The 25523-nt window shown below is 57.4% G+C and overlaps 4 protein-coding genes across 4 annotated transcripts; 2 read left to right on the forward strand and 2 right to left on the reverse strand.

The window, feature by feature from the left end:
* Positions 1–560: 560 nt before the first annotated feature.
* Positions 561–3528, forward strand: BESB_008040 (uncharacterized protein; the record flags this gene model as incomplete). Its single annotated transcript, XM_029359558.1, has 5 exons — positions 561–642; positions 1167–1480; positions 2202–2345; positions 2697–2749; positions 3429–3528. 5 exons carry the CDS (start codon positions 561–563, stop codon positions 3526–3528), a joined length of 693 nt encoding a protein of 230 aa, XP_029222471.1.
* Positions 3529–4207: 679 nt separating this feature from the next.
* On the reverse strand, positions 4208–13970 carry BESB_008050 (PET112 family, C terminal region domain-containing protein; the record flags this gene model as incomplete). Its single annotated transcript, XM_029359559.1, has 17 exons — positions 4208–4373; positions 4893–4972; positions 5509–5613; positions 5901–5958; positions 6335–6648; positions 6858–6954; positions 7696–7802; positions 8304–8540; positions 8822–8913; positions 9356–9425; positions 9741–9929; positions 10353–10467; positions 11058–11136; positions 11593–12053; positions 12626–12761; positions 13535–13697; positions 13956–13970. 17 exons carry the CDS (start codon positions 13968–13970, stop codon positions 4208–4210), a joined length of 2484 nt encoding a protein of 827 aa, XP_029222472.1.
* A 543-nt stretch (positions 13971–14513) lies between these two features.
* Positions 14514–18269, forward strand: BESB_008060 (uncharacterized protein; the record flags this gene model as incomplete). The annotated part of the gene is made up of 7 exons (XM_029359560.1): positions 14514–14582; positions 14997–15101; positions 15622–15665; positions 15916–16015; positions 16465–16568; positions 17083–17569; positions 18006–18269. 7 exons carry the CDS (start codon positions 14514–14516, stop codon positions 18267–18269), a joined length of 1173 nt encoding a protein of 390 aa, XP_029222473.1.
* Positions 18270–19350: 1081 nt separating this feature from the next.
* BESB_008070 (DNA polymerase epsilon subunit B protein) lies at positions 19351–24754 on the reverse strand (the record flags this gene model as incomplete). Its single annotated transcript, XM_029359561.1, has 9 exons — positions 19351–19630; positions 19996–20056; positions 20310–20379; positions 20850–21180; positions 21580–21655; positions 22175–22370; positions 22850–23038; positions 23459–23548; positions 24260–24754. 9 exons carry the CDS (start codon positions 24752–24754, stop codon positions 19351–19353), a joined length of 1788 nt encoding a protein of 595 aa, XP_029222474.1.
* Between the last annotated feature and the right edge of the window lie 769 nt (positions 24755–25523).

Genomic DNA, 25523 nt, shown 5'->3' on the forward strand with positions numbered 1-25523 from the left:
TTCACCTCATTCCCCTGGTTCCTTCACCTCATTCCTCTAATCTCGTCCCTTTCAACGGCTACTCATGTTCACTCTCTGGCAAACCTCACCTCCGTGTTTTACCTTCGCCACGCTGTTCAATGCACCCATTTCCAGGAGTCGTCCATCCGTACCACTGCGTTGCAGCCGTTTCTATCACTCATGTTGACCTTTACACTTCGTTATTACATCCCTTGGATGCTGCAGTCAGTAGAGCTGCTTCGCAAGTCTTCAGTCCCTGCCTCGTTTTTCCCGTCGAATCGCCGACACCGACCGGTGCGGATTCCTCGTTCTTGCCCGTCTTGAGCTGGCGAACCTTGCGTTTTGTACCGACGGTCTTCCCCCTGCATCTCTTGCATTGCTGGCTGTACATCACCTCACCAGCGTAGACATACGAGCGACATTTCAATTCGTTCTGTAGTTGGGCCGCTTTGCCAGTGTGAAGCTTGATCCTTAAATTGCATCGCGTCGAAAGCGATTTTTAAAAAAGAAGTCCTTCGCATTAGAACAGAGAACGCTAGATTCACGGATCACCCGGCACCATGTATTCGGGGAGCGAGGAATTTGAGGCTTTTCTAGATCAGCAGCTTGAGAAGCTGAAAGTGGACACTGACGTCTTCAAGGGTAGGTGTATCACGTTATCCCGGGTGGCGTTTGAAACACAGAAAGGACCATTTGTTCGCAGGGACTGACAGGATGGCCGTTATTCACGCAGGAGGAAGGGAGGGGGCGTTATCAGCGGCGTCGCAGAGCTTCGCTACGTGCGAAATGCGGCGAACGGCACGCGCATCAAAAAGTAGTTTGCGTCCCTAGCACCCGCCGGTGTGCAGCAAACGGCAAACCTGATAGGGCCCGGCAGTGTCAGCTCGCTCGACTGGCATGCAGGCAGGGATTTATCTCTAGGCATAGCAGGAGCTCGTTGCTGCGTGTATGATCCTGCCAAGACGCGGTTTAACTGCAGGGTTATGTCGCCAGACTGCGACAGCCTTTCTCAGCAGTGCGGAGCGGGTCTATCATGCGCGGCGTCTACCAGGCTATCTGCGCATAGTGTTGGAGCCGCTTTTTCGCCTTTCACGTGGTGTTACGGCTTCAGCTAGAGGTATGTCATGCTGCCTGCGTTGTTCGCGCCGCACTTTGATCACGTGCAGACTACGTCGTGGGCATCCTCCAGGATGAGAACGCGTCGCCGACAGAGAAGGTGGAGGCTGTAACGGAGAGTTTGCAGTTTGCAGTTGAGGACGATTCTGTGGCGAGCCTCGTTCCCGACTTCGCCACCGAGTGTGTCGACAAATGGGTGAAGGAAGTGGAAGAAGTTCAGCAGCAAAAAAAAGCTGAGCAAAAGGAGGCCGCGCTCAAGGAAGCAGTGAAGGTCTCGAGCCCGGAGCCGACAGCCGCGGCTTCGCGCACCGGGCGCACGACAGCAGCCGAATCGGAAGACCCACAGGACAAAGCAGTCAAGCAGGTACTGTGCGACAGAGCGGCGCGCACTGTCCAGACGCCATGGCCCCTAGACACGAGCCGCTGCGAGACGCAGCGAAAAAAGCCTCGCCGCCGACGACGTTCAGACCGGCAGTTCAGCTCCCACCAGTAGCTGCCGTATACACTCTAACACAGTCTTATATACAAACATGTACATATCAGTACGTATCGATCTATCTGTACATATCAATACGTATCTATCTATCTACCTGTCTATCAGTCAATCTTTTTATGTGTATATCTTCATGTATATACCTCAAGCTCGGGGCTGGCTACTACAAGCTTCTTCTTCTGCGGGGGGGATGGGGTGCCACGTGGTTTGAAATCGTGGCCTGAAGCGACACGGGGAGTTGAGCAGGCTCTCCACGAGTGCGTGCCGCTTCCTATTCGTGGGGCGAAACCGAGAAGTTCACCTGTCATGGATGCCTTGCAAAAGAGACCCCGGCCGCCCTATTCCCGCCTTCGAACACAGTCACGTTCCTGAGTGTAAGAGATGACCGAGCCCCCCTTTCTCTCTGCCGCCGTCGTCAAGCCGCCGGTGTTTTCTGCCCTCGTTTACGCATATCAGCCGGAGAGGTGCAGTCACTCCGTCACCCCTCTCGACCCCCGGCCTGTTGCGTGTTCGCGCACACGTCCGTGGCTCGCCTCTGAGCGTCTGCGGGCGGCAACGCGCACTATTGTGGCTCTGCGTTGCTTCCTTTCAGCGCCTGATCCAGCAGTTCGCGTGGCAAGTCGATGAGGTTGTGGACTTCGATGAAAACGGCGCGGACATGCTGCGCTGCAGCAGCAAGGTGGAGACACACGACCCGCTCGCCGATAACGTATTCCGTAACGACAACCGCGCGCGGGTGAGAGCGCAGCCCGTTGTGCAGGCGGCAGAGAAGCTGCCAAACGCCTGGCAGCGGCAGCAGCGCGTCCTCTTTGTCGCTTACACACATATATGTCTACGCTGCTGGAGTGCACCCGCGCTTCGCGAGAAGTGACAAGAGACAGGACAGCACGCGGCCCCCGTCCGATGATGAGGCGCATCTGACAGAGAGGCAGTCCCGGGCATTCACGCGCAGATGTGTTTTTGACGGCAGAACCACCTCGTGGGAACGAGCTTTCTGCAATTAGGCTTTCCGTGCCCAAGGGCGTGACCGTGGCCGCCCTGCGTCTGCATGCCACTGTGATGTGCCAGCCTTTTTGTTCTTCACTAGGTTGCGGCGGCCCAGCAGATGGATCGACTGAGGGCGAAGGCTCAGCACGAGGAGTGAGCGGACGCAGCTGAGGTCGACGTGATTTTGTGATATGCACATGCACGCGCCGAGCTCTTTGGAATCAAACAGCGCAGCAAGGGTGAAGTGGTGACACACACAACGCCTTGTCGCCTTCAGCGGTTGTCGTGCGTGTTGTTTTATGTATCTGAGGAGCTAAGTGCTGCACGCGCCACGCGTTGGCGCTGCTGCCCTGACGGTAGTCAACTCATTCGAAGCGACTAATTCGTAGCTATCCAGTAATGCATCACGTCTATATGAAGCAACTCTGTGCGAGCTAGAGTAACTGGAAACGTGGAGAAGGTCGCGTGTAGTAGCGTAACCCTCGACGGCCGGGGCAAGCATGCAAACCTGGGCCTTCGGTCTCTGACTCGTCGCAGTTGCGAGCCTGGAAACGCATGCGCCTCGCAGCCTTCAAGAGAGAGCGACTGACGCTGTGCTGACTGGCGTGGCTGAGGCCTAGCGTGCGCAGCAGTCCACGAGTAACCACGGCTGTTTATTTTTGAGTTTCTTTTGCGCCTTCATCGACGGGCTCTCTGGAGGGGGGGGTTGGTCATCCCCTCTGAGTGTATAGCCCGGGCTCGCGCGAGTCTCCTGTTACGTCCCCTTGTCTCCAGTTTGAAAACAGTTCTGTGAAACGCCCGACGGGGCGCCTGGATGTGTGGTTGCGATCAGCGAACTTCGGCGGCGGGCCGAGCAAAAGAAAGCAGAGGCACTCAAGAAGGCCAAGGAGAAAAACCGAGTGGCGAAGAAGGAACGCCGCGCAGGCCGATGAGTGCCTTCCCAAATTTTTTGTGTATCTGCTTCTCGGCTCTGGCCTTTCGGGGGCCGCGCGCGGGACGGCAAAGGACTCAAGAGACGCAATCCCGATCTCTCAAAAACGACGTCGAATGCCGTAAAGCACATCGCGCATCTCGCAGGGGCACACATGTTTATGTTCATGCATATATACACATATATGTATGCATGTATATGGGATGAAATGCTCCAGATGCGGCGCACCTCAAAAAAATTTCTGGTCAGCGGGTGGGCGGCCTTGCCATCGGATGTGCGTGCTGCCATCTTCGTGCGGTACGCAAGCGACATACCGCTCGCCGCAGAGCTCGAAAAGGGCTTCCTTCTCTTCGCCATCGTCGACGATGGATCAATGGAGTCATTTCCCGTCGCTTCCCCTCTCGCTGATTCCGCCTTCGGCTTGTCCGGTGGTCAAGCTCAGGTCTGCACTTCGATGGTGTCTCGCGTTCAGGCGTTGCCTCTCTCGTCGTTTCCCCTTCTCTCGGATCCTGTTTTGCCTCGTTCTGTTTCTGGTATCTCCTGTGTCGCCTCCTCCGCGTCTCCACGGTGTCTCTCAGCGTCGTCCCTTTGCTGCGAAGTCTTGCGTGGTGCGCTGCGTTCCCATGGCGCCGGCTCCAAACCCTGGACCCCTGTTTCACTGGTTAGTTTTACGATCGCCTCTAGGTTCTGCCTCGAGCGCTGAGAGCGTCCATGAGCTCGAGTACCGTCGCTTTAATCTCTTCTGGGCGGTCTCCACTCCGCGCCGCGACGTCGCGACCCGCGGCCGCTTGCTGCTGTTTCAAAATCTTGCCTACCACGAAGTCAGCCATGTTACGCGTGCCGTTCCTGAGGACGCAACGACGCGAAAACAGCTGCTGGGTGAGACGTGGAAGGCGACGTCCTAACTCTAAACCCGACACGCTTATGAAATTCCAGGAAACACAGCCATACGAACCCGAAGAAGGAAACTCGCATTTGCCTTGACTCCCCGAGGGGGGGGAGGAAGAGACGTGGACATGTGAATCAGCCAGTATTCGGAGACACGAACTGTGACAGCCGCGCAGAGGCTCAACCGCACTCACCCTGACACGGTGAGAGTCCAAACAGACAGCAAACAGCACAGCTTTCCAAAAGTGAAACACAGAAAAAGACGCGGAAACGGCCGCCGCTGCGTCAAGATACACATACACGCGGCAGCTGCCAATCATGGCGTTCGCCCGAAGCCATCTTTCAGACATGATTTGAAAACCACAGGGAGACCAACACAATCTCGAGATTTAGGGTTTTAGGCGTTGTTGCACATAGCAGCGACATCGGCGTCCGATTTGAAATCCGTGTGGCGCTTCGGGGCTCGTCCTTGCTTACTCGAAGCGTTGAAGGAGCTCGGGAGACGCTTGGAGAATTTCGCGGGCTTGCCGCTCCACTTCCTGCGCGGTCGATTCTGCCTGCGCATCGCCAAGCAAAAATGCAAGGATCTCGCCACATACATTTGATTCCGGCTTCTATAGACGTTTATCTATTCAACCGGGAACCGATGCACGCGAGCACAGGCGAAATTGTAAAACCTAGCGCCGCTTCATCACGTACACCTACCGTCACGCCTGAACCTACGTATATATATGTATATATGTATGACACTTTGTCTATATATATGTGTATGTCGCATGCATGGAGAGTTTTTTTCGTGACGGCGCAGCACTATCTCTGGTGTACGGAGGGGCGGACAGCCTCGACAGCAGAAGCTATGACCTGCCTCGACACGTTATATATTGAAAGCAGAGGCATGCAGTGCGTCACGCGACGCTCCTGTAGATGTTCAGGCTCCGACAACAGAACACCGAACCGGCCCTCCAGAAGCGACATGATAGCATTCTCATGCAGACATCCACATGCGTGTCGAGCTTCGCAGACGCCGCGAAACGGCACAAGCATCCACACAATGCAACAAATTGCGAAAAGGTGGAACTTTCGATCGCCTCACAGCGGGTGCCTCTGGAGCCTCTCTGTCGCCTTCAATCGCTTCGAGAAGCTCTTGAACGCTGCCGTCCCAGGAGAACAGGAGAGTCGGGAGAAGCTGCTTCGCAACCTGAAAAAAAATGAAATGAAAACGACGCCGACGCAGAGCGCTGTAGAGGCAATGTGCCACAAAGCGTGTAACCCTAAACCCGAAACCGTGCGCGAGAACGAGGCGAGCACGAGAGTGAAACCAAACCCACGGGACATCAAACACTCGTAAGAGGTGACGCCGGCACGTGCCGACAAATCAGCGTCCGGAGACTACACCACGACCGGAGGCAGGATTCAGCCCAGTGCAGCAGTGAGACGGGGCGGCATGCTGAGGCAAGGCGAACAGAGCCGAGACTCGAGTCTTACGTTGTGCGTGAGGACGCCTTGCTCGACCAGACGCAGCATCTCTGCGAATTTGCGGGGCCTGGAGAGAGAACAACCAGAGCCCAAAGCGAAAGCGATGAAGAAGTTGAAGCGGCGTGGAAACCACGCATTCGCGTTCCAGTTTCACAGGGCCAGGCTACGCACAACACACGAGGCAAAAAGGGCTGACCAGTCCGGCGCGCGTCTCGCGTGGGATGGGAGCTTCGGAACGGGAACAATGTTTGGGCGAAACTGCGAGCCCTCGAATCTCGCACGCCACAGATGCAGGCACGAGCGAGCTTCCGTCGTGCAACGAGGCTCGCGCATAGCTAGCGTCGACACCACCCAGCGGGCAAGCTCGATGCCGACAGACAGGCGAGAGGAGCAACGCGCAAAGGAGAGACTCTCTCCGGCTGCCGCTCGCTCTCGGATCTTACGTGAGCTTGAGCTGCGTCAGGGGCAGAAGCGCCGCCCCCGTGCGCGGAGCTGCAGGAGTGTCCGTCCTGTCCTCTCCGTCGGCCTCCGCCGCCTCCGCTGCTGCCTCGCTCGCGCGGCGTGGATCCGCCTCGCCTGCATTAGGTCGCCCCGCGGCGCCGCTGGAGTCTCGCGCGCTGCGACCGCGTTCTGTCCGCGCCCGGCTCGCCTCTGACCTACGTCGCCTTCGCCAGCCCGCGACTTCGTTCAGCAGCCACGCAGCCGCGGCGGGGGCTGGAGCGCCGCCCGCGACCGCCTCCTCGAAATAGGCCGCCACCTGAAGGCGCGCGCGAGCGAAACACGTGCGACGCGGGTAGTCTGCACGTCGCGCGCAACAAAGGCTCGCGACCGCGAGCGGGAGACGCGAGAGTGAGGGCAGACGGCAGCAAACGCGAGGCGCGCTGCACTCGCCTGCGACGAGTAGTTCAGTCTCTAACTCACGGTCGCCTGCTGGACACATACGCAGCAGCGTCCTTGTCGACCTACCTCCGGATCTCTAATAAGCGTTCGTGCGCTGTAGGGGGGCACACCCAGCGACACGTACCGCGTGAGCCTCGACGCGGGCGTCTCCGTCAGACCCGCTCTGCAAACACAGAGGCGCCGCGAGCGGAAGCAAGGTGCGTGAGCTGCAGTCGACGCGAGAGACGCGGCGGGATGCTGCACGCACTGCCGCGCCCGCTCTAGTGGATGCCCATGCGAGCTCGGAAACCCGAAACACGAAGAAAGCTTGCCAGCGCGCAGGCGCCTCTCTTTGAGACTACCCGCTTATGTCACGGGGCTTCGCGCGCCCTGTGTTGACAGTCTTCGAGTCTCCGTTGTCGCCTTCCTGATAATCTCCAGGTTGAGCACACCCACGAGCAAATCTGCTGCAAAGGGAGCGCTCGCCCCTGGGACCTCTCGCACCTCGCCGAGACTCGACATGTCGCCTCCATAAATGCATATACAGTATCATATACTCATATCTCTGTCTATCTATATCTATCTGTCTATTTGTGTATACCAATCTGCGCACATATCTATCTACAGCCAAGTAACAATGTATCTACCTATACTTATCTCTATCTGCCGTCTGTCTCCCTGTCTAAATATACACGATGAGAGACATCTTTGTAAATACATTCCTGGCTGCCTAGAGTTCCAGGGTTGTGACTACACTGGAAATAACCGGCGATTGGTATCGGGCGTCCTCCCAGTCACGCAGCAGGTTAGTTTCAGATTTCCGCCTCTTTTTCGCAGACTTGTCGCCCGCGCATCCAAATGTAAAAACAGAAACTCCTGTTCTTTCTTCGTGTGCTTGCTCTTTCTTTTCCGCATTCAAAAGTACCTTAGCTCGTCGAGAAGGGCTCGCGGCAGGGCCACGGGCGGAATGAGGTTCTCCCGCACAGGAAAGTATTCCTCTGACAGGAACTTTTTCCGCATCTTCCGCGTTTGCTGCAACACCGGCACACGGACGAAGCACGAAGTGAGTTTAAGGGACAGCGCGTTCTGCAGAAAAGCGGCTCTGCGAAGCTCCGCAGCCGCCGCCCAGAAACCCCCAGAAGCATCCCGCTCCCACGTTGGCGCATGCATCTCAGGACCAGAGTCATAAACCACTCTTCCAAAGAAAATGCCTACATTGAAAGAGACAGAGCGAATTTCTATAGAGAAATATGGAAAGACAGGTAGATAGCGATATATAGATAGACATCTATGTAGGTAGATACAGATATATATATATATATATATATATATATATATATATATATATATATATATATGTAGCTTGTTCTGTATTTGGGACACATACAGAGGCAGTTACAGATATAGAGATATAGGTAGATCTAAGTCGATATATATAGACGGATGTAGCGAGATAGATGTAGATATAGACATACAGATACAGATAATGGATAGGTAGAAAAATATAGATTTATATGAAGAAACGTGGCGTACTTGGTGGCGGTCGTCCCACATGCGCGTCTGCGCCTCGAGGCCGTGCGCTGACTGTCCCTCGTCGGCATCTTCCTCACGCGACGAGGCGCATCGCCGCTCAACGCTTGCGGGAAACTCGCTGCCAGTCTGGGACCTTCCTCCCGTCGAGGCGGATTCGAGAAGAGCTGTCTGCCGCAACGCTTCGAACTGAATCGCCTTGCGAACGGCGCGCAGAGATCCCACGTTCTTCACTTCGGTCTGCGAAGAACAAAGCCGACTTAGTTCTGTCTTTTGGCAGAAGCCTTCTCTAGACACGAGGTTTACGCCGCACACCCGCACATGCCAGTTCAGTAAAGGGGAACACACGAACAGATACACCGTGAGACACTCGCATGCGAGTGAATTTAGGCGGTCGCTGGCATGTTTGTAAAAAGCGACATGCACACAGGCATGCACAAGCGTCAGGCGCCGTTCTCTCTGAAGCACGACGCGGTCGCACAGCGGGGTCACCGGAGGGACGAAGCGGAGCGGCAACTCACTCGGGGGAAGTCTTTCTTTGTGTGCGTGTCGCGCAGAGAGACATTCAGATCGCAGCGCAAGGCTCCTTCGGACATGACACACGTCGCGATGCCTGCAGCCGAAAAAAGAGAAAAAGCCGAATTCTCCTGGGGAAAAAAGGCTCCAAAGACCCCACAGCAGCCGAACCCTTCGCGGCGCACGACAGCGAAAGAAAGACGAAGTGCAAAGCTCTCCGGATCTTCCTCACATCGTTCGCAGCCCGGCAGCTCCTGTCCAGGCAGGTCAACCTGCGATACAGCCCTCAGCTCATGAACTACTTAACGCCTCGTAACGCACAGCCCCCGCACGCAAATGCGATCCATTCTCCATCCTGCGTGATACTCTGCCTAGGGAAATTTGTCGTCTCTAGACTTCCAACGATCCTGCGCCTGACGCGGTTTCGTTCGCTGCAGTTTCTGGCGCTCTGCACTGAAACCAACGAGGCTGCTGTGCCCAACGCTCTCTACGTGCGCTACCGCGTTGCCTCTAAAGACGCCAAATGCCCTTCCGCGTACCTGCCGAGCGAAACAAAAGACGAAGTTCGCGGAGGAACTCGACGGCCTCGTCGGCCCCGCGAAAGTCCGGCTGGGGCGCGCAACACGCAGAACGCGTAGCAACCGAAGGCAGTTACAGAATCGGCTGCAGATGACGGTGCAGCGCAGAGAGGAGAACCCCACAGGAGCAGAGGCTGTAGCCAGGCCCGCAGCAGCTTCTCAAGGCGTCACAGAGAGACAAGACGAAGCAGCGAGGCTCCACTTACAGACCTTCTACACGCTGGGCAGCGGCGGGGTCAAGGGGCAAGCGCCCAGCACAGATCCGCATGCGGCTGGCTATCCTCAGTGTCGCCTCGCGTGCGCTCGGCGCGTGAGAGAGAATGAAGAAAAGCACACAAAGCGGTACCTCCGTGACGATTTCCACAAGGGGAAGACTCGCGCGATTCATGTCAAGAAACGCGTCCTCGTCGCCATCTACTTCGCTTCCAAGTCCCTCGTCGACGTTGTCGCGCTCTCCTTGCAAGGCATCCACCGGCAAACTCGCGCGGCAGCTCAGGCGGCGGCCTTCGCCCCGCCTCTGCGCGTCTGAGGCGCTCTGCAAAAGACGTCAAGCCCGAGAGGGAAGCATCGGCATCGTGTTCATCTCATAACCGGAGTCATCTTCAGTATTCTAGGAACTATAATGTCTTTGTTTATTCGATTTGAGTGTGGACGATCCTTCGCTTTAGGACGTGAGCGCCTCCACACCTTTCGGCAAGCTTTAGGCGCACCAGGCGCACGACTCGGAGGTAGCTAAACGCGCTTCGATTTCAGACGTGCGACACGCGCCTCCTGCCTCAACAACGACGCCTCAACCCGCCCGCAGCCAGCAGCGCCCGACTCTACTCAGCCGCAGCTCGTGCTGCGAGTCGCTCAAGCGCTTCTAAGGTCTCTTTACGCTCCTTTGCAGATTGTGGCGCACTGCGCAACTTCAGTCGAGGGCTGAAGTCCGTTCGGCGGGGGTAGGGGGGGAACCTACCGCCGCTCGCGTCGCCGTGAGCATCTTTGCGGTGTCTTCTTCCAAGTGGACGCCTCGAATGCGAATGTGCTTTCCAGAGCTCGGCAAGACGATGTGGCCGTTGCGTCCAATGGGCCTACAGAAAAGAAAAACGAAAAACTCTGGAGTCAGGAAAGGCGGAGGGCGTCTCCGCCTGCCAATTTCACGCGGAGCCGCCTGGAGCCTGGCGTCCCGCAGAGAAAGACGCGGGCGCGCCACCTGGAGAGCCCTTTCGCGCCGCAGCAGGGTGCGATCTCGCGAGGACGAGCGATGAATCATTGTGCACAGAGCAGAGGGGGATGTACAGCGTGAGTGTGTGGAGGCGGAGAAGCTGGAAAACGAGTTAAACGCGCGCAGGCGAACAGACACGCCATCGGCAGCACAGAGCCGCCGCCGCCGCCGCGTCAACTCGAGATGTCGGCACGCGCCCGCGGGGGCCTCGGACGGAGGCCGACTCCAGACGGCGAGCTCGGAGAACGCAGGAAGAAGCAAACGCAAAACATGGAAACGCAGGCGCCGTTGAAACGACCTGAATGGCCCTGCAGCTGCGACTGCCAAGAACAGAGAGTGTGTCGCCAGTATCAGGCAAGACGCCTCATAGCCCAGCGATAACAGCGCGCTATACCGCGGCGGCAGCAGAACCATCGCGCTTCTCAGGGAAGGCGAAACGCGGCCTGAGCTGCCTACCATCGAATCTGGCTGATTTGGTAATTCTTGCTCAAGTCCGGATAGATGTAGCATTTGCGATCGAACTCCAGGGTCTCCGCTGCAGACCGCAGAAAGAGAGACGGCCAAGCAGTCAGCGAAAAACAGCAATCTCAGCCAACCCCACCCCCCCGCCCCCGTCGAAGCGAAACACGGCGACACACTGATCGCCCATATCGGACGCAGAGCCCGACGAACGACTCGCCGCATTGCAAGATGGAAGATGGCGAAAAACGAAAGACCCTTTCGCAGCGCAGCGCGCCCGCTGGCATCGAAAGCAAAAGCCGACGTTCACGACGACGCGTGTCAAATCCGAAATCGCGGCCGCGCACGCGTGAGCTGCGGAGCTTCTCGACGTGCCTCGCAGAGGCTCGGGAGCGACCTCAGCGCCGCGAAACAGACGTGGCGTTCTCGTAGAGCAGTCTGCTCGTAACCAGACACTCCGCCGGACCTCCCTGCCCCCCCGCGCCCCCCCCCTCCCGCTTGCATGTCTGTTTGCAGCCGGCGACCGACTCACGGATGTCTGTGCACTGCAGCAGGAGGGCCGCTTTGCACGCCGCCACGACGGCGGCGCGACTCGGCGTGGGAAGACTTCCCGGTTCGCCCAGGCATACGGGGCAAACGAAGGTGTTTGGCCACAGAGAAAGTGGCTGAGATGCGGACGAAGAAGAAGACGACGCAGAAGCTGAGGACACGGACGGCGGAGAAGACACGTGAGCGAGCAGTGACGAAGGAAAGTCGCCTGGAGGCGGCGAAGAGAGAGAAGGCGACGGAGACGCGCGGGCTGAGGCGCAGCCGTCAGCTGCGTCTGCGGCGAGGTGAGACGCGACGAATCGCGTCACACGCGCCGCGAGGTCGGGCGCGAGTTTCGCGGCCGCGGCGGTGAGCGCGACTTGAGAAGGACATGCGCAGAAGAGCTTCGTCGCGGTGAGGAGCTGGACGTGAGCCTCGAGGCCTACGACTGTCTCGAGCTTCAACCTGCAGACGCCAGCGCACGCACAGACTGCGCCTGAGAGCCGCAAACACTTCGCCCCCACGATCGACGCGCGAGGCTCTTTCTGGGGTGAACAGGAGGCCTCTTCTCGCAGAGTGCGTTTGGGCCATGCTCGCGCATGCAGGGATTAGCGACAAGACAACGCAGCGTGCGACCGCGATCCAAAGAGACAACGGGGACGTGCCGAAGGCGCACACCCTAAATCCTCGCTCGTGTGTGAGCACACAACACATAAAATACAAGCATGCAAGGCTATAACTAGATGCATGTCCGCATAGCAGTACGTGTCCGCACTCTGCATGTCTTTGGCGAGTCCGCTGTAGCGCCGCTGCGAGGCTCAGCGGCGAGCCCGACGGGAAGGCGAGCCTTTGGCGCAGGATGCGAGAATCCACGAAGAAGCAAAACAGAAAAAAGAGAGTTTTAACTGGCAGAGTACGAAACGTGAGGCACCCGAGTGCATCCCAGGGAGCAGCGAAGCCGAGCGGGCGCGCGTCGTAGCCATGCGCGAGGCGCAAGTCAACGTCTGGATGTCGCTCTTCGTGAGATCGGCGCTTACGCTTCGTCTGCCTCGAGTCGCTTGCTCGTCCCTTTCCCGTCTGACGCATCCTCCAGTTCGTCTTCTGCAACGTTGTCGGTGTTGCAGATTTGTTTATTACGGGATGCGAATCGCGCGCTGCGGGGCGGTTCGCGAGCTGAAGGAGAAGCCGACGTGGAGAGAGAAAACGCCGACGAAAAAGAAAGGGGAAAGGAACGTGAAGATGCAGCGTGAGCCCCGTAAAAAGGAGAGAAATCGGCAGATCCTCGCGGCGCGCAGGCCGCGCGCGACTGTCGAAGGCGAGCGGCGACACACAGAGAGGACAACAGGGGCGGCAGCGCGAAGGACAGAGACAGCTGTGGCGCGGAAAAGGCGCTAAAGGGAGAGCGACGCCCCGCGGAGAGCAGAGACGAGAGCCGTGAAGCCGTCAGCGCCAAAGATGAAGATTGGCGCAAAGGCCAGGAGGAAGTCAAAGACGAAGACGACGCGCAGGGGAAACCAGGAGAAGAAGGAGAGGGGGAGGCAAGACGAGCAGAAGGACGTGCGTGCGAGCAGGAACGGAGAGGAGGATGAACCCAACAATGTAGCACGGACACTTCCCGAGACGTCGAGGCGACGCGAGGTGCCCTCCCCCTGGACGCGACGCTAGCGCCAAATGCGAAGACAAAACGAGGAAGAAAGGGAGCAATCAGCGCGCAGTAGAGACAGACAAAGCGGCGCAAGAGGCCGTGCGGGGGCAGGAGCGACCGGCGCCTTGGAAGCATCCTGGAGAAGAGTCAACGCCTCTCACAGAAAGCCCGTTGGCAGGATTTGGAGAAGAAGAGAAACGCCCTATATATTTTTTGCGCTGTCCCTTGTAAGGAAAAAAAAGCTTGATCCGTGCATGTCGCCGGTGAGCCGCGCAGTGTGTCTCCGCGCTACAGCGCCCACCGCTGTAGCGCCGGCGACGCACACCGACGCTAAGGGGATTGATCTCAGAAATGGATTGAAAACACCCGTAGTCCGTGAGGGAGAGGCTCTTCTTCTTGCGAGAGAGACCAGGCCCGAAGGCAGCGGCGAGTGTGTCTCGCCGCGAGCCAAGCAACATGTGCGTCTGCGCACACACACGCGAGGAAGTGAAGTTTGAAATTAAGAGTGCAGGAACAGGTAGCAGAGCAACACAAAAAACCGAAATGCTAGAAGGGAGGAGAGAAAAAGGCAGCCTGAAATTGCAGAGAGCGACTCGCAGAATCCAACCCCGGACAAGCTTGTCCACGAGCGAGCGGCGTCGCAGTGTGCGCAGAGTCGCACGCAAATTGCCGTGAAGTTCCCAAAAAAAGCACGAAAAACCGTGCCTCTGATGTGACCGCACTTCACTCGTACTCATCTTGGTAAAGACCTGACTTCCGTGTGTCTTTCTCCGCCGTTTTTCTCTCTCGAAGTCGAGAACCGGCGGCGTGCCGGAATGTCTGTGCCCGCCTTTTCGCAGTCTCGTCTTCGACACGCATGCAGCGAGAGGGCAACGGAAACTTCTGAAACTCAATTTGGAGGTAAGAAACGGGTTTGAAAATCGATTTTTCATTTCGCTGACGCTGTGAAAAGCCAATCTGTCTCATTATCTCGGACTTCCGCTCATTCCTGTCGGGCGGAAGGTATTTCGTCTCTTTTAGCGATTGTTCACTCGCCTGTCCTGTGTGTCAGCTGACGCATGCGGCTCTTTCTTCTCCCGCGAACTTCTCAATCGAGGGGAAACGAGGATGCAGCGCTGTTCACACATCTGAAACACAGTCAGACGGACTCAAGAAACGTTTTGAGAGCTCATAGAACTCGTTGGCTCCTGTCCTCCGGTCGGGATCGCGCTCTGCTGGAGCCCCCTCGTTGCTGCAGAGAGCTTTTTCGCGGTGATCGCCTTTCCTTCTTCTTTTCCGCAATGAAGCGGCAAGGAGGCCCGTTCCCGCCCCGCGGCGGACAGAAAGGAAACGTCTCCTTCTCGGAGAAGGTCAGCGGCTCGCGACCCGCGCGCTAAAAGCAGACTCGAGGGTGGAAGAAGGACGTGTAGACCTCTGCGGTCGTGTCCTCTGTGTCACGCAGCAGGAAGAACTTGTTTTGGGGGACTTTCTGGTAGACGTGCGGCTTTTTCCTCGACATCCGAATCCTCTTTGTCCTCTGCTGCGATCTGCGTCCTCTCCCTCTGCATGCATTCACCCTGCCGGGTGCGCTTTTCCGCGCCTTCGCTCGCGTTTCCTTCGTGTCGCGGTGATCTCTGTGGCCTGCTGCGGAGGGGCTGTCTCCATCGGTTCCTTGTTTTGCACATCCTCGTGGCTGATCCGCCCTTTTTCGTTCTCCTTTGCTGCCTTTTTTCGTTGAATCTCAGGTGGTTGTTTTTTTGTTGTTGTTTTTTTTTTTTTTTCAGCGCCGACGGCTCAACGTCGACGGGAAAGGCTGCAAAGGCGTTTTCCTGACGACAAACACGAGCGAGAAGCACGCCATCCGCGAGTTCATGAACCTCATTCATCAGGTGAGGCAGGCCTCACAAGAGGGCTAATTCGACAGGCAAACATAGATGGCAAAATCTGTAAAAATATTTGAATAAGCACGCGCGCGCGAGCACGCGCGATGCTGGCGGAACTTTGCCGGCGGCGCCCTCAGAAATTGCGAAGCAAGTGAGACGGACTCGACGCTCCGCATAGGAGACGAAGACTGCAGGAAAGACGGGCTCTTTGGGTATTCAGGAAAGCAGGATATCTCGCGAGTAAACAAGCCAGACAGCGGGGGCGAATGCGCGACGCGGTCACCCCTCCTACGCGCAGTGAAGAATTGCAAAGGAGAGATAGAGTTCGAGGCGAGTTGCAGAGATGTGGCTGTCGATGGAGACCTCGGGAGTGAAACCGGGCAGGCGAGACGTGCGTAACAAAGGCAGAAGAGTGCGCTATCCTAAAACGACATCTTCGGTGTCTGCTAGAGGGCGCTCTGGCCTGGGCTTCAAGGCGCGCCGGTCTGCAAGCGAATTGTCAGTTTTTTTTTCCTTCTCTTCGCAGTATCTCCCGGACAAAGATGCGCATAATGCGGAGGCGCATGCCGAGTAAGCCGGGGAGGAAGCAGCGCCTGCGGTTACGAAGATGGTGACGCCTATATGGATGTCTGCTTCTCCATAGAGGCAGCTCTGTCAAACAGCTAAAAGCTATACCTTTCAACGCATCTGCCTGTGCCTAGATATAGGCATTTACCCACGTGGCGAAGGCCATGGCAGACGCTCTGGTATCAGTTCGTTTGCCGTCTGTCTGTGCCTGGTGCGCCTGAAAGGTTTTTGTCTCACATTTCTTTCTCTGTAGACGGAGTGCAGCGGACGAAGTAACAGATGCGCTGAAGAGCGAGCTTGCAAGCCTCCAGCGGCACCAGAAGCGCTTTGTTCCGATGAAGGATCTTCTCAAAGTAAGGCGTCTGCTTTATGCTTTTTTCTTGTTTTTCTCAAAGTGGCGGCACATGTGACTGCTTCCTGCGTGTGTTTTTTTTATCACGTCCTGCATGCGTGTTCCAGAAGCACTCCGCGCGTGTCCTTGAGGCCTTCGAGCCGGTTAGCGCTGCATCGCTCTTTCGTCGTGGAGGGCCTCTCCTTTTTCTCGGTTTGCGGCTGTGCTGCGTCAGTCCCTTTCGCTCGTGTGTGCCGCAAGTCTCCGTTTTGTTTGTCTCCGTTCGTTCGGTGCGGACTGCGAATTTTCGTTTTTTTTTCGCCGCGCTTGCTGGCGGGCCTCGCGGCTCGTTTGCCTCCTCGGCGCGCAGCAAAAGAGAGCTGAAGTTGCGCAGGCTGTCCCTATCAGTGGCGACGATCTCTTTTTTTCATCTTTTTTGTTTCTTGCGTGGGCTTGTCTTCTGCTGTGCAGGGGGCCATTTTCATTCAGTTCACGCACGACGACGACATTCCATCGGCGATTCTTCACGGCCTGATGACGCGCATTCTCGAAGAGCCTGGCGTCTTCTCCTGCAGGTCAGTCCTCACCCATGCTTTCTCTGAAGCGTCGTTCCCGGTTTTAGAGGTGCAAACGGCGCGTTCGCGCTGGCGTTCGCGTACGCAGCGGTACGACGCCCTGGCAGAGTCTGGTCTGGCTTTCACAGCGCGCGTCGCCGGAAAACAGATCTAAAAGTTTTTTCTTTTCCTCGCTGACCCCGCTGGGTGCAAGGATCCCGACGCGCACCGCCCAGCGAATGGAGGTCGTTGCCATCAGTGTTTTATTCCATTTCCCTTTGCCGTCTCTTTTCTCGTCCTTCCGCTGCGCTTCGGCTGCGACGTCTCGTGTTTTGCTGGGGTCTGCAAGGACGCGCAACTGCGCGTCGCTCAGGGACTGCACTCGCGTGAAGTTTCAGTCCTGTCGCTCCTCGGTGACTGTCAAACAGATCCGTAGAGAGGCCGAGGGCGTGCTCGCTGCGCAGGGTTGTGGCGCCGAGCACAGTTTTTGCATTCCACTCAGGGTTTAGGGTTTCTGGCGCGTTGCCGTGTGCAGACACATTTCGCGGATTCTGCCGGTGGACGCGACGGCGGAGCCCACGCTCGAGGGCCTGCGGCGAATCGTGAGGATGCTGGTCGCGACCTCTATGCCTTTTTCGCGGGCGGCGCAGCGCGTGCGCGACGGCGAGAGCGACGCGCGTCCAGCAGACTCCGCCGCGAGCGGGCAGGATGGAGCCCAAGCGCCGGAGACCGGCGCGGCGGCGGCGGCGCCCAGCGGCGCGAAGGAGACAGACGGCAACACGACGGAGGAGACAGAGGGCGACGCGGCGAAACCGAAGGAGACTGGCGAAGAAGCGAAGGGCGCAGCGCAGGACTCCGAGGCGCCGAGCATCGTATCGACCTGGTCTTGCCAGTATACCAGCCGCAGCTTCGACACCGTGAAAAAACAAACCGTGCTGGATCTCCTCGCGGACGAAGTCGGTCCCGCGTACAAGGTCAACATCCGCGAAGCAGAATTCTCCATCGTCGTCGAGTGCAATCCGGTGAGGTGAAAAGCCCCGCACGACGCGCATCGCGGCGGAACCCGCTTCTAAGCCAGTGCGCACAACATGGAGAGAAGACGACGGTTTTTCGAGTTGTGTGCAGCTCGCCGCAGCCCAGCGCCCCTCTACAGACGGATCGCGAACGCATCTGAAGGCACACGGGTTGTATTCATCAGTACACGTAGGCCTGCACGCAACTGCGGCGCCACTGCTCACGAATGCATACATCGACATTCGTTTTTCTTTTTTTACACTTATATCAGTATGCATTTGTATACATATGTGCATATATGTATAGATTTGCGTTCGCGTAGATGTATATATATGTGTGGGTGCATGCATGTCTATATATATTTATATTTGTGTATATGCACCAGTCTGTCAGGGTGTGGATTGTTGTTCCGAGTGTGGTGAGGGTGTGTGCGGCGTTCTTCAGGTTTTCTTCGGCGTCGCTATGGCTCACGACTTTGGCAAGCTCTTCCGCTACAACCTCCATCGCTGCTGTCATCCCGAGGAGGTTCAAGCTGAGAAGTCCGCTCTCGCCGGTGCGCCGTCAGTCGCCCAGGCCGCAGCGGAGGCCGCGGAGACCGCACCCGTCGAGCCTCAGAAGGCGGACGCCGCCGCAGCGCAGGCAGAAGAAAGCGACGCGAGCGCCACGAGTGCGGATGCATCCGCCAGTGTCCCCTCCGTGGAGGCGTAGTGCTCGGACGCGTTTGTCTCTGCTAGAGTTTTCGAGGTTTCGTCCGCGCGCAATCGCGCTAGCTGTCGTCAGACCTCCAGTACGACGCCTTCTGCTGTCCGCGTATACTTGCTTACTCTCGCCGCTGCGACGCAGTAGGAACGTATGGATGTATGCGTCCGCTTGCGTGTGTATACGTATATGTGTATATAATTGCATAGAGATACGCATCCATATGTGTCGCAGCCTCCTTTCTCTGGTGTCACCGAGTGCGTGGAGTGCGCGTCTCTGCGGAGTGCACTGGTGCCGCGTCTCGCCGAACGTGTTGTCTCTCGTCGCCTTGACTCTACTTTTGCGCGCCGTTCTGGAGTCCCTGTCTTGAGCATTTACTTTTCCGCTCACAAGCTCTCAGAGATGTGAGGCCACGAGTCGAGTTTGAAGCATCAGAGATGCCAAGGGCGGCTTACAGAAGCGGTTGAAACTCAAGTAGGCTCTTCGTAGAGAACTGAAACGCCGTCCTGCGAGCTACGCCGCTGAAGCAGCCGCCGAGTTCCTACCCTGGCGGCTCGTCTTCCTATGGATACAAATATATTCATATTGTTGATGTGCATGCAGCTGTGCACATGCATGTACGTAGACGTACACGTGACTGAATCTATACACTGCGGAGAGAGCGAGGCCATCAGAAAGCCGCGACAACCCGCCCGCAGCGCTGCTTGCAAAGCGCACGTCTCACCCCCCGCCTCCGCACCTGCTGCCGTGGGCAACCAGACTCTCTCAGCGACTTTTCAGCTGCTCGCCGCAATGAACGCCACTAGAGTAAGTTGTTCGTACTCTGTTGGCGTTCATGTAGTTGCTTGTATCCGAAGAGTTTTGCTTGACCGGTTTTTTGACAGATCGAAAGCGACTTAGAAAAATGAGCTTGTGCACGCGTACATACATGAATACCCGCGCCTGCGCAGCGTCGTCGAAAGACCGGTCCACATGCAAGCAGCCGCCACGCACATACATCCGAATCGGTAGAAACGGGGGTTCCGGTGATTAGGCATGCAGTGGCGTAGCGAGGCTTGCAGGCGGACGCGGGAGGCCGCCGGCGCGCGTGTCAGGACTCCTCAGTTGCAAACACCAAATGCAGCGGATAGACCGCGAGAGACTGGATGTCCACGAGGACGAGTGTTGAGCTCTTAGCGAAGCTCGGCACGCAGAGCAGCAGCGGCCCTTCGCCGTCGGCATTTGCGTAGCTCTCCATCTCGCCAGCGCCGGTGCCCGTTCGCCGCAGCCGCGCGAAGCTGAGTTCCTCGTGATTCGCCGAGAAGTACGCGTGCTGGTAGTCGGCGTCCTCGGCGATGCAAAACGGGTCATCCTTGACAAAGGGATACAGCCTGCGTGATCCACACACAGCCCACGAGACGCAGATCTTTATCAAAAACCTTTTGCTTATTTGGGCTTATTTCAACACGCAGCGCTCGAGGAGAGATAGATGCAAACGTTGCATTTGAGCGGCGCGAAGGGGAGTCCCGATCAGACCACGCAGACGCATGCAAGGCGCCTCCAGAAATCAAAACAGCGGCTGCGAAACAGTCCCCCTCTGGGCGCGAAAACGCTTTGAATTCATACATATCGATTCTTCATTCCTTCTGTGTGCAGACCCTACGTCTCTGCGAAGCAGAGGAAATCATCCATATACGAGTCAGTGCAGCGAAGCGCGTTGGAGTCGCGAATGCGGAGTGCCGGGTGTTTCACTTACGAGAGCGTGTCGGGCGCCGTGGGAGCCAGGCAGCGGCCTTCCGCGCAGAGGCGCAGCGCCTCTGCACAGGAAAAGAGACAGAAGGCTCTCCAGAGAGTTCACGCGAACGCAGGTGGAGAGTCGGACGCGCAAGCGACGCCTGGGTCAGGCAGACGCCGCTTGCCGAAAGGCCGCGAGGCAACCGCGACTCCGAAAATTCTGGCGCGTGCGTGGCGAGACGACAGACAGACCCCCGCCGGCATCGCTCATGTTTAAAGCTGCATGTGAAGCTTTGTTTTAGAGAGTTGAGCCACATGCGACCGAGAAGAGCTCACCGAGTGGACTCAGATCAGAGAAGGCGCAGATATTCGCCACGGGCTGGCCTGAGGAGCCGATGAAGCGGACCTGGGGGTCGGCGACAAAAAAAAATCAAAAACGAAGCAGATGAGGCTTGAGAAATATCAAAAGAGAAGCTTACGAAGCTTAGATGAAGCGCGACAAAGGCAATCCAAACCGAAGAAGCAGTGACTGCTGGTCGCTCCCGACGATGGACAACGACCCCGCAGCCGGAGAACGAGGCAATGACGTCAGCAAAACCCAAGAAGCGAATAGAACTCCATCCAAAGTAGCGCTGCAATCCGAGGCTCGGACTCAAAGAGACGAAGCTCTGAAGAGCGAGACGATGCACGTCGAGCGCGGCGGCGAAACCACAGGCCTGAAGAGACGCGAGAGACCGACGGCGAATGCGTCTCCGCGCGCGCTTCTGTGCAGCCGAATCTGCGATGCCGCCTGACCCCGGCCGGCGAAAGAGAGACTCGAGACTTCAGGCAGACAGGCGACCGTGCTGCGCGGCGCCGAGCGGCGCAGGTGCGCACCTTATCGATGGAGAAGGCATGCGGATTCGAGACGCCGTGGATGCTCGAGTAGGCGCGGCTGGTAGGGAAGAGCGCCCCGTGGAGCGGCTGCTGAGGCAGCGAGAAAGTCGTCGGGTCGCGGTCGCCAGGCATCAGATCCACCGGGAGCGAGGAGGCGAGCTGCGAGAGGAAAAGATCTGCTTCCTGCAGGACGGCCTTGAGTGAGGCGTTCGACGATGCCGACGTCTTCGCCTGCGACGCTGCAGAGCCGTACGCCTGTACCGCCGTCAGCACATTGCCTGCGACAACGAGGCGCGCAATTCGCGAGGCGAGTCGGCGCTCGAAAGGCCCCCTGCGCGAGCGAACGAAGCAGAACAAACTGCGAAAGCTGCGCGGCCAACAAGCCAGAAGCGGAAGCCAGGCGGGTGCTGAGGGGAAACGCGAGAGAGGACAGGCGGCCGCGAAGCCGACCCCAGGCGGCGTCTCCGAGACGAGAAAGGAAATCCGGAATTGAGTGACTCAAATCGAATACGCAACCGCACTGTAGTTGCGCGAATAGTGAGGATGAGTCCAGTAACTTCACACAAACGACCAAGCTCTTTATGATTGCAGTCCACACCACACTGAGACGAGTACGGGCTGGACGAGGACGCGCGCGAGCCGCGATCTAGGGATGACTCAAGCGACTCAACGAAACTGACAGACTCAAGGCTCCGCACGCGAAAAAAACAAAACAACGGTTCGAACGCACCCGAATGCGCCGAGCAGAAAATCTCGAAGAAGCTGCAGCCTGGACGGGTCAGTCGCCGCGTCGCCCACGCGCAAGTCTGAGGAGAAGAACGAAACAGAGAGGCATTGAGAAAACGAAGAAGCTGAGTTACTGCGACGCGAAGAGAAGGAAAGAGACGGCCGAGCGCGAAGAGGCCAGCGAGGACCGGAAGAAAACACGGAGCTATGAAAGACAGAAAGTGAAAACGGACGACGTGACAGCATCCATGGAAGTTGGAACAAAAAATAAAAAGCGAAACACAAGATGAGAGGAAGAAGAAAGGCATGCGCGAACCCGAGACGGAGTCCCAAAAGCGAGACGCGACCGAAACAGCTTCAAAGACAGATGTCCAGCACAGCAGCTGCCCGAAGAATCGAGCAAAAGGTCATCACGGGCGGAAACAATGCGCCGCAGCAAGCAAACACCAGAAACAGATGAAGCGCGAAAGACGCAACGGAAGAGCGAGCGCCATTCAAGAGCACCTGGCGCGATGTCCACGGTGGAGCGCTTGCCTGCAGTACGAAAACCGACACTGCATGCGACTGGAAGGAAACGCAGAGGCTCGCACCCGTCTCACCTGAGACGAAGGCCACGAACTTAGAGTCCAAGTTGATATCTCGAAAGGCTGGGTGCGAGAGGCCTCCCAGGCTCTCGTCGGATGCAAGGGCGCGTGAAGGGGGAAGGAGCGGCGGAATCGCCGGCGCGCCGCCCAAGCAAACCTCGAGCACCTCGAAGCGCCCGTTGTCTGTCGGCATGCCGCGGACGGCGACGAGCTGCAACGCAGACAGCAGACAGCAAAGCTTTGTGTGCCTGTTTGGCAGCAAAACGCACCGAAAGCTCGCCTACGACATGAATTGGCAGCTTTGACCGACGCGTAGAGGCCGGAACTCCGCAGAGGAACAGACACAGGTCCGTGCGCATAGCGGGGCGGACGCGCCCGGTGCAGAGTCCCTGCGAAAGGCGCCTGCTGCCTAACCGACAGCTGGCTGGCTCGCGTACGCGCGGAAGCAGACTCCATTGCGGGGGCACCGCGAATCCGATCGCTCGGTGTTCAGTTTCATGTGGTGTCTTCTCAATCTAATCACACATCTCCAACCCTCTGCCAATGTCTGCTCCACACAAGAACATACGTATCTACACATATGTGTAGGATGGAAAGAATCGTATATATATAGATATAGGTCGGTATATCTATATATATATATATATAGATATATATATGGGTGAGTATGTCGAAGCCAGGGCTGCTCACCAGCCCTGTGACGACGCCGTTCACTCGGAAGACGCGTCTGTTCTCGCTGTCTTCTTCCTCTGCGTCGCTCGCAGGCTCGCCGCCGGAGGCCGCCCAGCGGGAGGAGGCGTCAACCAGCAAGCGCACACGCGCTGTCTGGTCTTCGAGGAAGAGCGAGTCCGTGTCTGCCAGCAGCGAGTTCGGCTTCGTCTGCAGCGAGGAGAAAGGAGGCACGTACGCAGAAGCGAAAACAATGCAGAGGATCTCCGCCTGTAAGCACCCGCTACAGTACGAGCAACCGTGCGCAAGCAACTGCGTGCGACGGTATTTTCGCGTGCAACCGAATACATCTGTATGTATTCCCCTACGCAGACATACAGATAGATCCAGACCCATGTAGACAGATAAGCAGATATTTCGATCCGCATCGACTCGTGGACTGCAGCTGGAAGGCCAGAGATCCTCCTCCTTTCGGCGTCCGCCTACGCATCCATGCATGCACATCCACGCATATATGTACATACACTTATGTGGAGTCAGCTTGACAAAACAGGAAGGATCAAACGCAGCGGAATCGACACAATGACGCGCAAAGGGCTGCGCGCAGTCGAAAGAGTCTTAGAGCAGCACCTGGGTTGGAACGGCGTCCATGTAGTCCCGCAGAACCGACTGCTTCAGGGCCATGTCTTTGAAGAGCGTCCCGACAATGACGCACTCTTGCTGAAGAAAAGCGGAAAAAAAGCACACTGACGAGGTAATCCGCATGGAACCATGAACTCGAAAACAGCCGCTACGGAGGCGCAAAACAGAGTCAAACGCGCAGAACAACAACCCACACTTGTGAAGCGTCGCGGCGAGCTGTGGCTCCCTTCTCGCAACGCCACGGCATTCCAGCCTTCTTCAATACTGATCCTACTTTGAAAACACTACTGGCATATTCGCGTATCATCCTTAATATGGAGCACGTGCGTTGAAACGTTTATTAGGATCCACTGTTGAGCGTACGAAACGCCACGGAAAGCAAAGGAAAGCGAAACTCAACAGCGGACAACGAAGAGAGAGGCAGTTGCAGCCCAGCTGAGAAAGGAGAGGAACGGGTTAATGCGGTGACACAAGGCCTCATACACACGGAGAGAAAACTGCGGACTTCTTCAAGCAAGGTGGAAACGGTAGGCGCGCTCCAGAAGACTAGCGACTACGACGAGGGCATGCGAGACGCGCGACAGCGAGGCAGATCTAAAGGCCGGAGGTGTCCCAGGCGCACGGGGCAAAAACGATAGGCGCATGCTCTCTAGGTAAAGGGGAGTCGAGGGCGAAACTTCAGGATGTAAGAAGCGGGTGGTACGCGAGGCGCTGGAAGGCGCGTCAACAGGAAGACCCCGATGACACTTCAGAGGCGCGAGCAGCTAGAAACGTCATTTGCGTTCGTACCCAAGTCTGGACATCTCGAATGCATGCGTGAATGCACACACCAGGCCACAGGCGTTCCGCCTGTCGGAAAAGGACGCCTGAAAGCGCAGAGAGTCGCGAGAAATAGACTGCGCTGTACTGCTGCTGATACTTTCGCGGGCGGATCACGAAGCGGGAAGCGCCGAGGTCTTCGTAGTCTGCCGTGGCGCGGAGGAAACCGCCACGCATAGCTCGCAGCGGCTTTTTCGCCGAGTCCCCGTGCCCGTCTGCATCCGCCCCTTCCACGTCTGCGTCAGCGTCCGCGCCCTGCCCCTGCCGCTCGCGTTTTCGCGGCTCGGAGTCTCCCTCCGCCGCCGCCGAGCCCGCCCTGTCGCCAGACCGGAAGTGCCTGACACCTTGACGGAGCTGCGCAAGCTCCTCCGCTGTCAGGCTGCTGTCGCCCTCGAGCCGCGAGAGAAGAGGGACTGGAGCGCCAACAGAAGGCTCCATTTTCTCTAGGGACGCGGAGGACGGCATGCACGGACAGAGAGAGCCGAAGGAATTGAACGATCGGGAGTCGGCGGTTCGCTGTCTCGAGCACGGGGGAAAACCGCGCTAGGCGTATGTGAAGCAGACTCGAGAGAGGACGAGGTGAGGATAGGTACGAGCGGGAGACACGAAGAGAGTTGCAGCTGCTGCGAAGAGCGCAGCTGTGGAAATGTGCGCGTGTGCGTCGGCACGGCAGCCACTCTCAGGCGATGGCGCGGAGCAACTACATTGACAAGGGAGGAATGAGAACCATAAAGAAGGGCCGTTGCCTTCACGTACAGCCTCACAACGGTTCAAAGTGGAAGCAGCCGCATACAACACTCAAATTCCGTCGTTTGCAGCACCAGGATTGTTCTACGGCGGCCTACAGCAGACCACGTCTCGGAATGCCGGGCGGCTATGAGAACAGCATCTGGACGGAACTGGTGCATGCAGCCGGCGCACGGATTCCTACGGTCGCTCCGTCTACAAAGCTCCAAACAAGATTCGGTGCCATATATCTGCTTTCATCGATAGACAAAAGACAGCGCCCTGTGCTCGCCGTCCAGTCTCCGCAGGAGCTCCAGCTGCATGCACGCGCTCTTTGCGACAGGCCAGAACTGGGGGGTTGCCGAGCGCGAGATGTCTTTTTATAGTATCCGCCCCTACCTCGCACGGTTTCGTGGTTCTGGTTGCCAGCACGAAAGCGGATAAAGCAGAAAACAAATGTGTGTTCGTCCGCAAGGGGAAGTAGGCTACAGGTGCAGAACTGTGGACA

The sequence above is a fragment of the Besnoitia besnoiti genome, chromosome I (assembly GCF_002563875.1).
Source record: "Besnoitia besnoiti strain Bb-Ger1 chromosome I, whole genome shotgun sequence".
NCBI classification, from domain to species: Eukaryota; Apicomplexa; class Conoidasida; order Eucoccidiorida; family Sarcocystidae; genus Besnoitia; species Besnoitia besnoiti.